The sequence below is a fragment of the Falco punctatus genome, assembly GCF_963210335.1.
Source record: "Falco punctatus genome assembly, chromosome: 2".
In the NCBI taxonomy this organism is placed as follows: Eukaryota; Metazoa; Chordata; class Aves; order Falconiformes; family Falconidae; genus Falco; species Falco punctatus.
In genome coordinates, this window is record NC_137581.1 from 85633859 (window position 1) to 85648792 (window position 14934).

Here is a 14934-nt window from a genome sequence, read left to right on the forward strand (position 1 = left end):
TTTTCTTCCTGTGAAGAGCAAGATTCTCTGCTGCTGGTAGTTTCCCAAAAAGTTTTAAATCATTTAAACAAGAAACAGCTGATTGATAATGGATTCTAAGTATTCTGAAACAGGTCTAAGACTTGTTTGTCTTCAGTGTTGTTTCAACCTTTACTACTCACCCATGTGTACTTTTCAGAAAAAGCTACAGGATGTCTCTGTGAAGTTTCGGTTGTTTCAGAAGCCAGCCAACTTTGAACAGCGCCTACAAGAATGTAAAAGAATTTTAGATGAAGTGAAATTGCAGGTGCCCAAGATGGAGATGAAGAGCGTTGAGCAGGAAGTAGTACAATCACAGCTGGATCATTGCATGGTAAATATTTAAAGATGCTGTCTTTCTCTTTGTTTCCTGCCTGTTCTGCCTTTCAAACGTAAAGTATTTTCAAATATATTGGGAGATCTTAGAAAAGATTTTAAGAAAGATTTAAGAGCAAAGTTACACAATGAAATTATAGGAAGCTTTTTGGTTAGAGTTTAGATTTTTCAAGGAGAAGAGAAGAGAGAGGAGGTGTTTATTCTCCTTGTCCTACTTCTCTTGTTTGCAAATGAGGTTAGAAGGATATTGTACACTTAACATTGTATTCAATTTCAAAGATTCCCAGGATATACTAACGTGGTGAAATAGTTCTACTGTAAGACAGTAACTTTTTCCTTTCTATCTGTTGCTTTCTTCTTCTGTCATGGCAAAGGCCTCTCAGAAGCATGGGACACTAATTCACAGAATCACAGAATGGTCAGGGTTGGAAAAGACCTCTGGAGATCATCTAGTCCAACCTCCTACTAAAACAGGTTCTTCTAGAGCAGGTTGCACAGAGTCATGTCCTGGCAGGTTTTGAATGTCTCCAGAGAAGGAGACTCCACAACCTCTCTGGGCAGCCTATTCCAGTGCTGTGTCACCCTTAAGGTAAAGAAGTTCTTCCTCATATTCAAAAGGATCTTCTTGTGTTGCAGTTTGTGCCTATTGCCCCTTGTCCTGTCATTTAGCGCTACTGAAAAGAGCCTGGTCCCATCCTCTTGACACTCACTCTTAAGATATTTGTAGACACTGATAAGATCCCCTCTCAGTCTTCTCTTCTCCAGGTTAATCAGGCCCAGCTCTCTCAGCCTTTCCTCATAAGAGAGATGCCCCAGGCCCCTCATCACCTTTGCAGCCCTCCCCTGGACCCTCTCCAGCAGTTCCCTGTCTCTCCTGAACTGGGGAGCCCAGCACTGGACACAACACTCCAGATGGGGCCTCACCAGGGCAGAGCAGAGGGGCAGGATCACCTTCCTTGACCTGCTGGCCGTGATCCTCCTAATGCACCCGAGGATCCCACTGGCCACCTTGGCCACCAGGGCACACTGCTGGCTCATGGGCAACTTGCTGTCCCCCCGAACTGCCATGTCCTTCTCTGCAGAGCTGCCTTCCATCCAGCAGGTCAGCCCCCAGCCTGTACTGGTGCATGGGGGGGTTGTTCTTCCCCAGGTGCAGGACCTCACACTTGCTTTTACTGAACTTCATTGGGTTCCTCTCCACCCAACTCTCCAGCCTGTCCAGGTCTCACTGAATGGCAGCGCAGCCTCCTGGTGAATCCACCACTCCTCCCAGTTTGGTATCATCAGCAAACTTGCTGAGGGTACACTGAGTCCCTTCATCAGGACATTGACGAGTAAGTTGAACAGGACTGGACCTAGTACTGACCTCTGGGGAACACCACTAGCAACAGGCCTCCAGCTCGATTCTGCACCATTGATCACAACTAAATGATTGAAAAAAAATGAAAAAAATCAAAAATATGGATTTATGTGGAGAACACTAAAAATTACAACATGTTGTCCGGAATTCAGGCTGAAAACCAAAGTATGAGTTACAAAAATGGGGGGGGAAATATTTTTAAAAGATTAAAAATATCAAAATGTTCTTATTTCAGTGAATTTTCAAACAATGGTCATGTACTTTCACTATGTATGAAGCCCAGTCAGGATCCCTTTCTAATTCCTTCTTTCTATCTTGCACATGCATTTACCTCCCTGGATTGTCTCAGTTTTCCACAATATGCTACGGTCTTGGAACTCCATTATGTAACCAAAAGAGATATTTCAGTGCACAAGTCTATTCTAGCCAGGAAAAACAAAACATAAAGGAAAACCATAGATTAGACCTTCCATGAGGTGGCATGATGTGACTTTCTTACTGTTCAAGAGCAAAAGATAACCTGAATATGTACTAAAGAATACAAGGAAAATATTTATGTATCCCTTCAAATTCCTGTAATCCTGTACACCTTTACTGTTGAAGGGAAGTAAAGATAAAGATGAACACTGTGTACTTGATAATAATAAAATGGAGATCTTAACAGCAAAAGTCAGGACAATCAGATCCGTGTCTCCAGCTTTTTGTTTTCCTGGGGCAATGGCATGCCTGAAGATATTTCCCCACCCCCAGCCCCCCAACCTCTTTCAGTTCTAAAAGTAAGATTTTAGTTTAAAAAATAAGCATGGAACTAGTCAATGTTATTTCTTTATATATCTTGGTGTTTTCTTAAATGCAATTACCATTAGATTCACATTCTTATCAAAATGACACAGTAATTAGATGCACTGTACTAAATTAATCTATCTTCACTCAGCAGCTAGTTTTTTCAGCCCTGTCATATTCTGTGGAAGACTTACAGTGTTTTTAGAGCATCTTTATCTCCAAAGAATCTCATACTGTTTCTATTTACAAAATCTAGTCATAGTATCCCATCAGATGTTAGCCAATGTACATCATGCAACCTGTTGACAGGTTTTTAGTGATGAAGAATATATATTTATCATATTAAGCACCTAGAAAGGACATGAACTATATACATACTATCTTTAAGTAAATAAAATAATAACCATGTTAAGAATCGGCTTGGTAAATAAGTTTAGATTATGGAGAAAATGCACTTGGGATTATTTTGTTGTCAGATCTGCTGGAGAAAAAGTCTTGTCTTTACTGTCCGGACATACTAGACACAGATTTTACATTGCAGGAGATAATGCTACTAAAAGAAAAACTCAAAAAATGACAGACTAAAAAATACTGCGTCATTTTTTTGGAGTTCTGTCTCAGTATACAGGGCAGTAAATTTATTTTTCAACACATAATGGCAAAATACTGGAACACAGATTTCAGCTAGACTTCTCAACACTTAAGCTTCTCAACAGCTTTGTTTGCCATTCTTCACTTAGCTGTGTGGTAATGAACACTGTGTGTCTCTGTGGAGTCTTTTTTCCACTGTGGAATTCAGTGGAATTTCCAATCCATGGCAGAATTTTTTATTTAAAATAAAAAGAAAAATAAATTAAATTTCCACTCTACTTACATGAATGTTATTTGGGGCTTTATGTGGCTGTTAAATGGGTTGAGTTACCAAGTAATTCTTTTAGATGATGGTACCAAATTTCTGCATATGGAAAGAAAGAATGCATTCATTTTTCTTAGTGTCATTTCTTTGTATTATTAGGGAAGTGTACAGTGTTTACAGATTGCTTGGATGCCATCACTTACTGAACAGCTGTTTATCCCTTATTTTTTGCTTCATCATTAAAATAATTCAGGAAAATGAAGTTAATTATATAATTTATTTTGGCTTGACTTCATAATGCTACTTTTTTGTGTTTGGGTGTTTCTTTAACAAATTATTTAATTTTTTGAACAGCATTAACACTTAGTATATGGGAAAATCCTCTATCCTACCAGTCTCTTGATTTAGTAGCATGAAAAACTGTCAGATTTTTAAATTAATTTAGTGGCTATTTGTAGTTTAAATACATCCAACAAGCCACAAGAATTGCTGTTGTTTTAAATACTGCATTATCTAAATCAGTTTGGAAACAACTTTTGTCATATCTTGAAACAATTAGATGACATGTACTTTCTTATCTGTACCATTTCTACCATAGTTTTTGGTGACAAGTCTTTGAAGACACTATTAGTAAAGATAGGCTGTCCTGAATTTCTTAATTTGAGTTCTACTTTAGAAACTGATGAATTTTTTCATATAAACTTTTTTTTTAAATACATGCACACACTCAGAGTGAGTTTCCTCTATTCTCTGGTCACATGCCATGGTACCTCTCAACTCCTTTAGCTTTCAAATGGGATGGAAGGTGCTTAGTCATGCATGATGGTGTTTTGATACAGAAAACAATGCAAAGGCTTCTAGTGCATCTTTCTAATATCTTGAATAGTCTTTTCTGGTTTACTTATTTCAGTGGTGGTGTTTCATTTTCATATTTCTGTTTAATTAGAAATTATATAAAAGCCTGAGTGAAGTGAAATCTGAAGTGGAAACAGTGATAAAAACTGGAAGGCAGATTGTTCAAAAGCAGCAGACAGAGAACCCAAAAGAACTGGATGAAAGGCTTACAGCTTTGAAGTTGCAATATAATGAATTGGGTGCAAAGGTAAGCTCTGTTTTTAATAAAAACTGTACTCTCGTTTTAAGTGGAAAAGTGAAGAGTAATCATGGTACGGTAAGTAAACGTAGTTTGTTATTGGTTCCTTTCAAGGCCCTCACATTTTCTAAAAGGTGGGACATAAAGTAAGGAAGCAAAGACAATCATCACTATGGCTATTCAGTTGCTCTGAGAAAAAATAACCTTCTAGAACGATATAAAACTGCTTTATTGCAGTTTAAAATTATACTTTCTTAATGTTTTAATTTATTTTTTCTTCTAGTTCATCATTTTTTAGGGATCAGAGGGGGATGTTGTTTCTTTTTGATGTCTCAAACTGTCACTTGTTTCTAAACACTTCAGGTCAGAAAAATACTTAGATTTTGTTTGTGAGTTTTTCACATTTTATTTAAACATCTACTTCATGAAAGAGAAAATGCTACTTTTTAATTTCCTTCTGCTTCTGATGGTACAGCTCTTCAAGTATATAATTTCCATTTGTTGCTGTTCAAAAATCTATTGACCAAAGATTATTGCTACTGCAGCTTTCCTCAGGAGGCATTTGTGTATCACTCTGTTTTGCTGCTTCTGCACTCTTGACTACATGTGTTCAGTTACCATTCCCTGTGTTCTAACCATTCCCTGGTTTAAATGTCATGTACAATGCTGACTTACCTTTTCACAGTATCTTAATATATAAGCCACATAGAATATTGTTTAGTTATGATAGTGAAATAACTATCACGTAGGTATACTTCTCAGATACCAGTGAACCCTCATTTAGAATTTAATCTTTTGTCATCCTCTATTCAATAGGGATTATCAAATTTCTCCATGTTGGGCAAAAGTAAGCCATTATCCTTTAAGCGCAGTAATGAGGAATGTATTGCGTTGGAATACAACTTTTTTTGTGTGGGTTTTTTTAAATCTCATATTTATACATACTCAGTTTGACCACTTGATGAAAGTCAGCATATGATTGCGAGAACTACATGAAAATTTTCCCAATAATATTATATATAATCTCAGTTTCGCCTACAGAAAAAGCCAAATAGTTCTCAAAATGTGGCAGACTTTTACCTTATAATGCCAATAAAAAGTTATTTACATATAATTAACACTGTAGAATCAATCTATTAATTTCTCAAGCACTGTCATTCCTTGTGTAAAATTTCCATCTATACATCATCTATTTCTTTTTCAAATCTTATACACTTAAATGCTGTTACCTGATGTTTCCAACAGGAAAATGTTTTCTTTACTCGTTTTTTCCTAAAAGTCAACTAAACAGACAATAGAAAAGACATATTATCAAGACTGTGATTGAAAAAAAAAAATATTTGTACGTCAATCCCTAAAAGCTTTTTATTCTGAGTCTGCATTATCTGTGGAATGTGTTGTGGCTCCTAAAGCACAATGCTCTACAAGGACATTTTGAGCTCTGAAGAGGACTTGTGCCATTGTCCTAAAGAAGACTTCACACAACTAACTCAATTAACAACTATTCTTCTTTACTCTGTTTTCTTCTTCTTGCCCTCATTAAAAGTATCCACAGAAATTCTAAAACCTGGAGGATTAGAGTAAATTTGGTGCTGTAACAGCTGAATGAGCCTTGTGAATGACAGATACAGCTGTCTGTTTATTTCTAAAAGTTATATACTTAAAATATACAAAGCATGATAGAATGCAAATTATTTTTTCAGATTATAAATTATTAAAACCATTAATTTTTACTAGCTAGGAAAATGAGCCCAGTATGTGGTTTAAACGCATAATGATAATCAAGCCCCTCTGTCTACAGTACAATAAAATAATAAGTTACATCACTTTTGACAGAGATAATACTAATTTTGGAAACCTGAATTAAAACAGTTCTCTCTCTTGCTAGAAAATAAAAGTATCAGGATACATCAGTCTTTTGAGTGTCAAGAAAACTAAAGAATCTGCTTGATTAAGATGTGGATAGCTATCATTTGAGAGTAGGTATTTGTTTTCTTCATTTTTTTAGAAAGGACTGTAATGTTTATTCCTGCATTATGTTTAATGTAACAGCAGAACAGGTGCCATTGTTACAGGAAACCTCTCTTAACTAATGAAGAGATAAAAATGTGCCATTAGGAAGCCATTAGTGGTCTGAAGTGAGCCATATTGCAAATTAATGTTTCTCAAAAGTCTGCATTGCTGTGTTTAGCTTTGCTGTCCTAGATGTAATTTCTAAGATTTACTTTTACACAGCATGGTAGTTAACAGTTTAAGAGTCACAAAAGCCCAGAAATATAGAACTAAAAGAATCAGCCATTATCAGCTCTAATTGATTGCATTGAGTCAAAGTCTTTTTAAGAGAAAACTGATTATAGTTATAACTATTAGTAAGTCTCAGGAGTGCAATGTATAGACTGAGGGAAAACATCTTCAAGCATAGACTCACTTATGTGATTTCATATTTCCTGCTTCAGGAAGCTCCCCTATATTTAAAACAATCCTTAAGCAGTTCGTTCAGCATATGGAATAGTTTAATTTAAACATGTTGAACAATGCAGAAGTGTTGGTGCTTTCAAATGGAAAGGAAAATTATTATAATTTTTTATAATTTCTGTACAAACTCTGTTTTTTCTATATGTTTTAAGTATCATAACTTCAGATTCCCTGAGCCTAGGAACTCTTCCCCTTAAGGAGAAGGGAAAGGTCTGAGGTGATTTTATTTCTATTTGTTCCTTTTTTTCTTTTTTTTCTTTTTCTTTTTCTTTTTGCATATACACATATGGATATAAATACCTCTGAATAGTCCTAATTGCTTAGGTAGTATCAGACCTTAAATCTCTCTTTGGTCAAGGAATGAGTTTTTTTCTGTTCAGAACATTGAGTTTTGCCACTAATTTTTAGCCAAATATGCTTTAAAAGCATGAACAACATTTTTGAAACTTTAGCAGTGGCCTCAGTGTAAATAGGTTTGAGATGAAATTGAAAGCAAACTTAAGTGTCATTTGACTATCATAGTGTAGCGGTTGCATTTATGATAACTATCCCATGCCTGTGCTTGCTTATGTATTCACTTGTCCGCATTCTCTCTCTCTGACACAAGTACATATACCTATGTACATGCAAACATTGTATTACAGCTGAGGTAGCTGGTTAGTTGTGAGTGGCTGTGAAGCAGGGTGTATGGCACACTTGTGTCAGATCTCTCTATGGTAATTCATCAGAACAGGGAGCTGGACTCTAAAAGAAAGCGGCAGTAATAATGGTATTGCTGCCTTTGGAAGGGCATCGCGTGCAGAAGGCTCGATTGCTTCCAGTCAGGTCTGTACTCACAGTCCCACTGCTGCACGGGAATTTTTGTCTGTAAGACTAAAATGCTGTAAAATACCTGTCTTTTGCTTTAAATACTTGCTTTCCTTTTTTCACCTTTCTTTATTACACTCAAGAATTCTTGAGAGTAAATTATTTAACAGCTAAAACACAGTAATTTGATTCCAGTTGATGATACAGAAGGCCTTTAGAGGGCACTGTTTCCTATTTTTCTTTAGAAATACATCTTTACATTGGAAGTAGGAACAGAAACGGATTAATCGGTAACCGCTTAATGCGTACAATGTATATGGAAATAGTGTAATATTATTGATATTATATACCGAATTTAGAGATGTATATAGCAACAGAAATACTCTGTGTTTGGGCATGTACCAGTAACTTCATTTTATAGTATACTGGGTGTTCAGAATTCTTACAAAGGCAATCACATTTCAGGTAGTGCACTTTGCATTGCACTGCTGGTAAGTACCTGCAAATAGGTATTTACAATGACTATTACTGCTCAGCAGAAGAAGAGGTGAAAAATAGGCATGAATTCCTGGCTTCATATGTGACTAGAATTCTAAAAAGCTGAATTTTATGGTCCTTCCCAGGGATTTATCTCTTGACCTGACTTTAAGTTCTGAGGTCTCATTTAATAAATTTGGCATACAAGAAAGCACATAAACCATATGCAGTGAAGAAGAAATGTTATGAGTTTTTAGTAGTAAGACTCTACAGAGTTATAATATATGATCAGGGACACTTTATTGCTTATTCCCTGGGCAAATCTGATCTGTTTACTCAGGGATAGAAAAAAGCCATGTACCTAACCTTCTAACATCCTATTACATTTTAAAACCTCAAACTCTCCTTGGCAGTCGAGCTAGGAATCAACTTGATCATTCTGACTATTTGTACTCAAACAGTGTGAAAGCCCAACATTTTTTTCGTAGCTACTGATGCCAGTTTTGGATGCCAGACACTACTGTAGACAGTTAATTTTTGGTTTAAAAATGTTAAATAAAATTCAGTGGCCACAATCTCACTTGATTACTAATTGACATGCAAGGTAGTTAGTCATTTCTTTTAAATATTAGGGACCTAAAGAACACTTTTAATCCGCTTTCTTTGCTCAGGCTTTTTTTGAACTTCAGCACAACATAAGTTATTAATTTGTATTTTCTAACTGCTAGTTGCCTAATGTCTACTGTGGTGTAGGTTCTCATCTGAGATCTCTGCATTTACTCTTCTGCCTTCTGTACTAAGTATGTGGAACCTTCTCTCTCTCCCTGACTACGCTCAGAGGCTTGCAGGGAAAATTGTATTTTTCCTCTTCCTCCAGGTTACACCAAAATGCAGTGTAAGATAGTCAAGACAATATAAATACTCAGCCTTTCTTCCAGGTACCATGTGATATGCTTAAAAGAACTTAACAAACACACCACAGATTGTCCATAGTTCTTCAAGTCCAAAATATTCAACACATTAAAAATTGAAGTTACTTGTGCTTCCTTAGTTTGAAATTGTTCAATAATTTCTGTGTTTCGAGATTTTGGGTTTGCTTTGGCATTTTTTTTTCTTCTTCTTTGTAATGTAGTTAGATAGAAAAATCTCAAGAATTAAATATCATTAAATGGCTATCTATATGAAAATATATGCCTTGAAGGGTTTTGACATCTCTTTTGCATCTCAAGGAAAGCCTGTTAATTCCATTGTTCCAAATTAATTTTCTATCCATGACTTTAAAATGAAGGAGGAGGTTTGCAGATGTCTACTGCTAGTTCAAACTCAATGTGTCTTTACACACATATTTTTCTGGTAGATGTTTGCATTCTTGCAGTCAAATTACAGATATTGAAAGAACTAAAGACAAGAGATGACTATATTAGAAGTGCAGCTTGGCTTGTGCAATTGCAAGTTAAGCTTTAATAGAGGTGTCATATAGAGAATGGTATATAAAAATCATGAAACCTGTTTGACTAAAGAGTTAAACACCAAAATTTTCTTTCTGCAGGTAACAGAGAAAAAGCAAGAGTTAGAGAAATGTTTGAAATTGTCCCGGAAGCTACGAAAAGAAATTAACGCTATAACAGAATGGCTTGCCACAACAGATGCAGAATTGACCAAGAGATCAGCTGTGCACGGGATGCCTAGCAATTTGGATGCTGAAATTGCCTGGGGCAAGGTAACAACATAAAACTCACTGTACCTTTGTTTATTTCAGTTTATGCCTATTACAGAAATATAGATTTATTTAATGATAAAAAAAGAGAATAAAATTTCTTGCATTTTAATTAGTGGAACTTTGTAACAGTTATGGCATTATCTTAGCCTAACGTTAATACTCAGAAAAATTTAAACCATCTTGTCTCTGCATGTATCAATAGCACAATTCACTGTCATATTGCAGTAACCTTCACTGAGATGACTTTAAAGTTAGAATTTAATTTTTCAGAGTAGTATAAATTATCCATTCGTTATCCATCTAAATAGTGATCCATATAAATAGAGGTTCCTTTCTCTCTCATTTCATTCTACTCATGATTAAGGAGTATTAAACAGTAAAACAGCTCCAGTGGGTGAAAGATTAAGGATATAAGAACACTGTTCTGTTCCACATGTTCAGAGAGCATCCAGGAAGTGGTGTATTTGTTTTCTTACCCTTTTTGGTTGGTAGCTCATTTTTTTTCTGGAGGCTTCTTACTTCCATGAGACTTCACCTTGAACTCTTATTTTAGATTAAAACCTAAAGTCTAAAATGAAACTTTCCTCAAAAAAAAAAACAACTATATGTGCCACAGTTTAGATAAGCATCTTAGAGAATCACTGAGGAATGCAAGAGTTCTACATCAAACTGTGTATCTCTGTGTGATGTTAAGACTTCGCCCAGTATCTTTCAAACTTAGCTAATCTAGTTTAAACTCTGCATATGTAGTAAAAATCCAGTCTAACTCAGAACATAAACCAAGTCTTCATTGTACACACATACAAAAATCTGTGCATTAGAGGAAACTATGCTCAGCATTATCCAAAGCTTCCAAATTTCAAATAATTATGTACAGCCAGCAGCATTTTAGATAGATTTTCCTATATAATTTCAAAACCAAACAACAAAAAAACCCTTAAAAAATATTGGGGTTTTATGCAAAAATTTACCACTTCTGCTTTGTTTAATATGAATAAACATTTAAACATTTTACCATTTAACCATGCATTATAGAAATAGTTATAAATAATATACAGGCAAACTTACTTATTTTTTTAAAGACTGTCCAGATGGCAGTGGAGTAAAACTTGGTTGGTGGTTTGCTTTATTTGAGTTTTGGTTTTTTGAGGTTTTGTTTCCCTGTTTTAACTGCCCATTTCAAGCTTCAGATCTTTACCCTTGAAATGCACTGAGGATTTACAGACTCATAACAAGAAAGTCTGCAAGTCTTTTGTGAGATTTCGAATTGGGTGTATTTTTTCACCATGGACAATATTTTAAAAGTAGTATCCAAAAATATAAAAAGATCAAATTTTGCTATTATTATTTTAAAAATACTGCTTTGACTTTGAAATCAGAACCTCAGTCCCTAAAAAAACAATTGCTGCTTGATGTTCTCTCATTTTCTCTTGGTGCTTTTCTTACAGTAAAGTGCGTGTAGTTCCTGTCATTACTTTTGATTGATATTGTGAACTTAAAATCCATAATAAAGGACAAGTGTCAGATTTTTAAGAGATGGGTTAGACAATCATATGGTTTTAATGCCTCCAAACTAACCTACCAGTTACTCAGTCCATTTATCCAGTCACGAAAGGAAGAAAGTACAGCTCTATGGAAACAGAAATGTACACTTTATTTTCCTGCTTTTGTGTTCAGCAAAATTAATCAGATGTGTATAGCTTCACAGCAGTATAAATAGAAAGATTTGTCCTTAATATCATTTAATTTTAGATACGAACTCTAATGTTTCAGAAGCTGCGTAATTAGAACCTAAATCCTGACGATCAGTGCAGTTACACAGTGGGAAGTACTTCTTATGTCTTACACTTGCTACAAGTACAACATATCTTTATCTCATGACAATCAAAAAAGGTAACACGAGCTAATTAAAATAGGAAATATTACAATGAAAAATATATCAAATGAGAGCCATCCCACCTATTATTTATTACCATTCAGTATTGTGAATTCTCACAAGGAATTAACACGTAAAGGCTTGCAGGAAAAACAGGTAAAAGTTTTTTGGCTTCCAGTCCTGCCCAAAACCTCATATAGGACCTCAGCTTTTCTCCTTCAGTCAATTCATCACTAAAATAAGAATAAACAAACAACTTTGTATGAGAGCAGCTGACTGTTTTTGCAGTATGTACATACTAAGTGAGTGGCTTTCAGAATTCCTTTATTAAGATTCTCTTTAGGAAATACAAACCAATATTCACATAAATATAAGCGTACTTTTGATACTGAGCGATCCAACAGATAGTATACATGGCAGATCCCAACCTTCCAAATGTAAGTATTTGCAGAAATTATGTGAAGTGCGTATACCTTTTCCTTAAGAATCTGCTCCCTCTAAGAGGCAGGAATTGCTGTGCATTATCCTAGACACTTCAGAACACTTGTGAGTACCTCATAAATAAATACAATACTGATACTTCTATGTGGATTTCACTGAGGCGTCATACAAAATTGTACATCAATAATTCAGTCCCCCGAACCACATTCTCACAGTATCTGATTAATGTTGCAGCTTTGGGCTTTTGACTGCTTGGGTAAGTAGGCTGCCGAGGACAGTAACTGATCTAATGAAATGCACTGGGAGATGAATTAAGCCCAGCAGATTCCCATTGTGAGGAAAGTCTGCAGAAAAATTAAGGTGGAAAATGGAGGGAGAGAGAGAAGAGCTCAATAGTGCGAACAAACTGAAAATTGGATGTGTGCTGCTGTCAATATAACTAAGCTGAGAACTCATAATCTTTTTTCTTTATAGCACAGGGAAGCAGTTATATTTATTACTGCACTTACTCATTTTCAGTACCCAAGACTTCTTAAAAGTGAAAAGAACTCAGAGGCTTTCAAAGATAATTATAGAGGTTAGAATAAAAAAAAAAATCATGAATGCAAACATTGTCTTAAAGGTATAAACACCTAGACATAAAAAGGAATATCTGTCTTGAGTTGGAAATTACATTAATGAACACAGCATTAATCTGGACAGAAAAGGAAGTGTGTGATTTAATTGTTCCTGTCTAGATTTTTTTCTAAGGATAGAACAAAAATTTGACTGAGTTATGTGAAATTAGATGGGCAATATACTGAAGACTGTAAATCCTGCCTCTGTACTCAGTAGAGACAAGCTAAATCTTTCAATTTGAATTCAGTTCTGTTATAATAGATAAGGAAAATGACATGCGGTGGGAAGATAGTCATTAAACATTGTATATTAGAAATCCATTCATAATTAGAAGTCTGATTTAGTGAACACATTTATCACTGAAGACTTTAACTGTTGTGGGGTTATTTGTCTTTTAATCAGGAACTGGCCTGATAAGAATTAGATTTCCAGGAAACCATGTTCTCAAAAAGGAAATGGCAGATGGTATTACCAGAAAAAGTTCTGTATCACTCCCTACTATCAGCAGTATGAGTCTGCCAGTGCTTTAATGTTATATTTTAGCACAGTGTATAATACGAGTGAGTATAAAGTTGACTTGAAGTACTTAGAATTACATTAGCTAACACATTTAGCAACATATTTCCTGTCAGTAAAATCAGTAAAAGAAAATGATCTGAAAATTGTGTCAACTGATTCATAGTCAGTGGCCAGAACACAATAAAACTAAAAGATGTGCTGTGAATTAACAAATAAATATGTACAATCAGCCACTGAGAAGGCCATAATGTCAGCTTCTGATTAATTCTGTAATCCCACCCGTGAGAGCTGAGCCACCTAACTCCTTTTTTTTATAGAAGTTCAAATTGCAAAGATTACTTCCAAGTAATCCACAGCGCACAGGCAGTGTACAGGCACATAGCATTTTTCTTCAGTCATTTGTTGGCTATGAATTCTTTTAATCTACATATGCTAATGACCAGCACAATTAAAATACTATCCTCTGCATTGAGTCACAATTCTGTTTTTTTTTAAAAAACATAAGCAGCTCGACTTGATACATGGTAGTCTTATCATTGTAAAGTATAGCTCAGAAACCCTCTGCTCCACATCCTCTGAAAAAAGCCGTTCCTACGTAGCTTCTGTTTTCAAAGATAAATAATTCCTAGCTAGTATTTGCTAATGTGAAGGAGGTTATGATTTTCACTCCCTTATAAAACATGAAGGGGAGGGAAAAAACCAACCAAAACCAAATACCACCCCCCCAACCCTCCCCCTTAAGATTTTCTGGTAAACTGAAAGGGAAAGAGTATGCCACGGTACAGCAGGGTCAGAGAGCACTCTGCAAACCCCACTCGAAGTATACACATCTGCTCAGGGAACTGCATTTACTTACACTAACATGATTCAACCTGTCATCCTGTGGATGCATATGTAAAATACTGTTGTATGCAACTACAAACCTCTCAGTAAAGCTTGTCCCCATGCCTTTGTACACTGCAGAGCAATCTGGCTTCTGCCCAGGTTTCAAACCATCTGAAGTTGTTTTTCTTAAATAAAACTCATTTTACACTACAGCTTCTTTCCTGAGGTTTTGGAGGGACTGGTATAAGGGAAGCTCAGCTGGTCTTACCTCTCTCTCCCTCTCCTCCTTCTGGTGTTACCAGTATGGGGATTAGAAACTGGTCACCTGAGGCAAGCTCTGCTTGCAGTTTTGACAAAGAAGGATCTGGCTGATTGCTTTCATTTCCTGGGTGCCAGGATCCTAGATGTCATTTCTCTTGGAAATGTTCAGGTCCTGGGAGTTCAGTGGTGATGCAAACTCTCACTTTTGATTAAGGCACGCTACCAGCATTTTTCTGAGAAACACAAGTGAGAAAAGAATAATGGTTCCTTTAAAAGTGAAGGAAAGATTTCATTCAGTGAAATACAAGTTATTTTTTGGGGTCAAAGAATTTCTGTTGTGGTATCCTGTATCAAATAACTATAACTGGCCCTTCAAAAAATTAAAGTACAAGTTTCCTCTAAAGACATATTTCAGAATTCTGTCTAACAGAAGTTTGAATGGAGAGATTGCTTTCATCTTTAACTCTCT

General features: G+C 35.7%; 1 protein-coding gene across 12 annotated transcripts in view; it reads left to right on the forward strand.

Annotated features, from left to right (window-relative positions):
• The window catches only part of DMD (dystrophin), a 1276803-nt gene that overhangs the window by 594224 nt on the left and 667645 nt on the right, over positions 1 to 14934 (forward strand). For all 12 annotated transcript variants that reach the window (XM_080377714.1, XM_080377711.1, XM_080377709.1 and 9 more), the window contains 3 exons: positions 179 to 352; positions 4300 to 4455; positions 9755 to 9925. In XM_080377714.1, coding sequence (XP_080233840.1) covers positions 179 to 352; positions 4300 to 4455; positions 9755 to 9925 — 501 coding nt within the window. The remainder of the gene's footprint in view (positions 1 to 178; positions 353 to 4299; positions 4456 to 9754; positions 9926 to 14934) is intronic.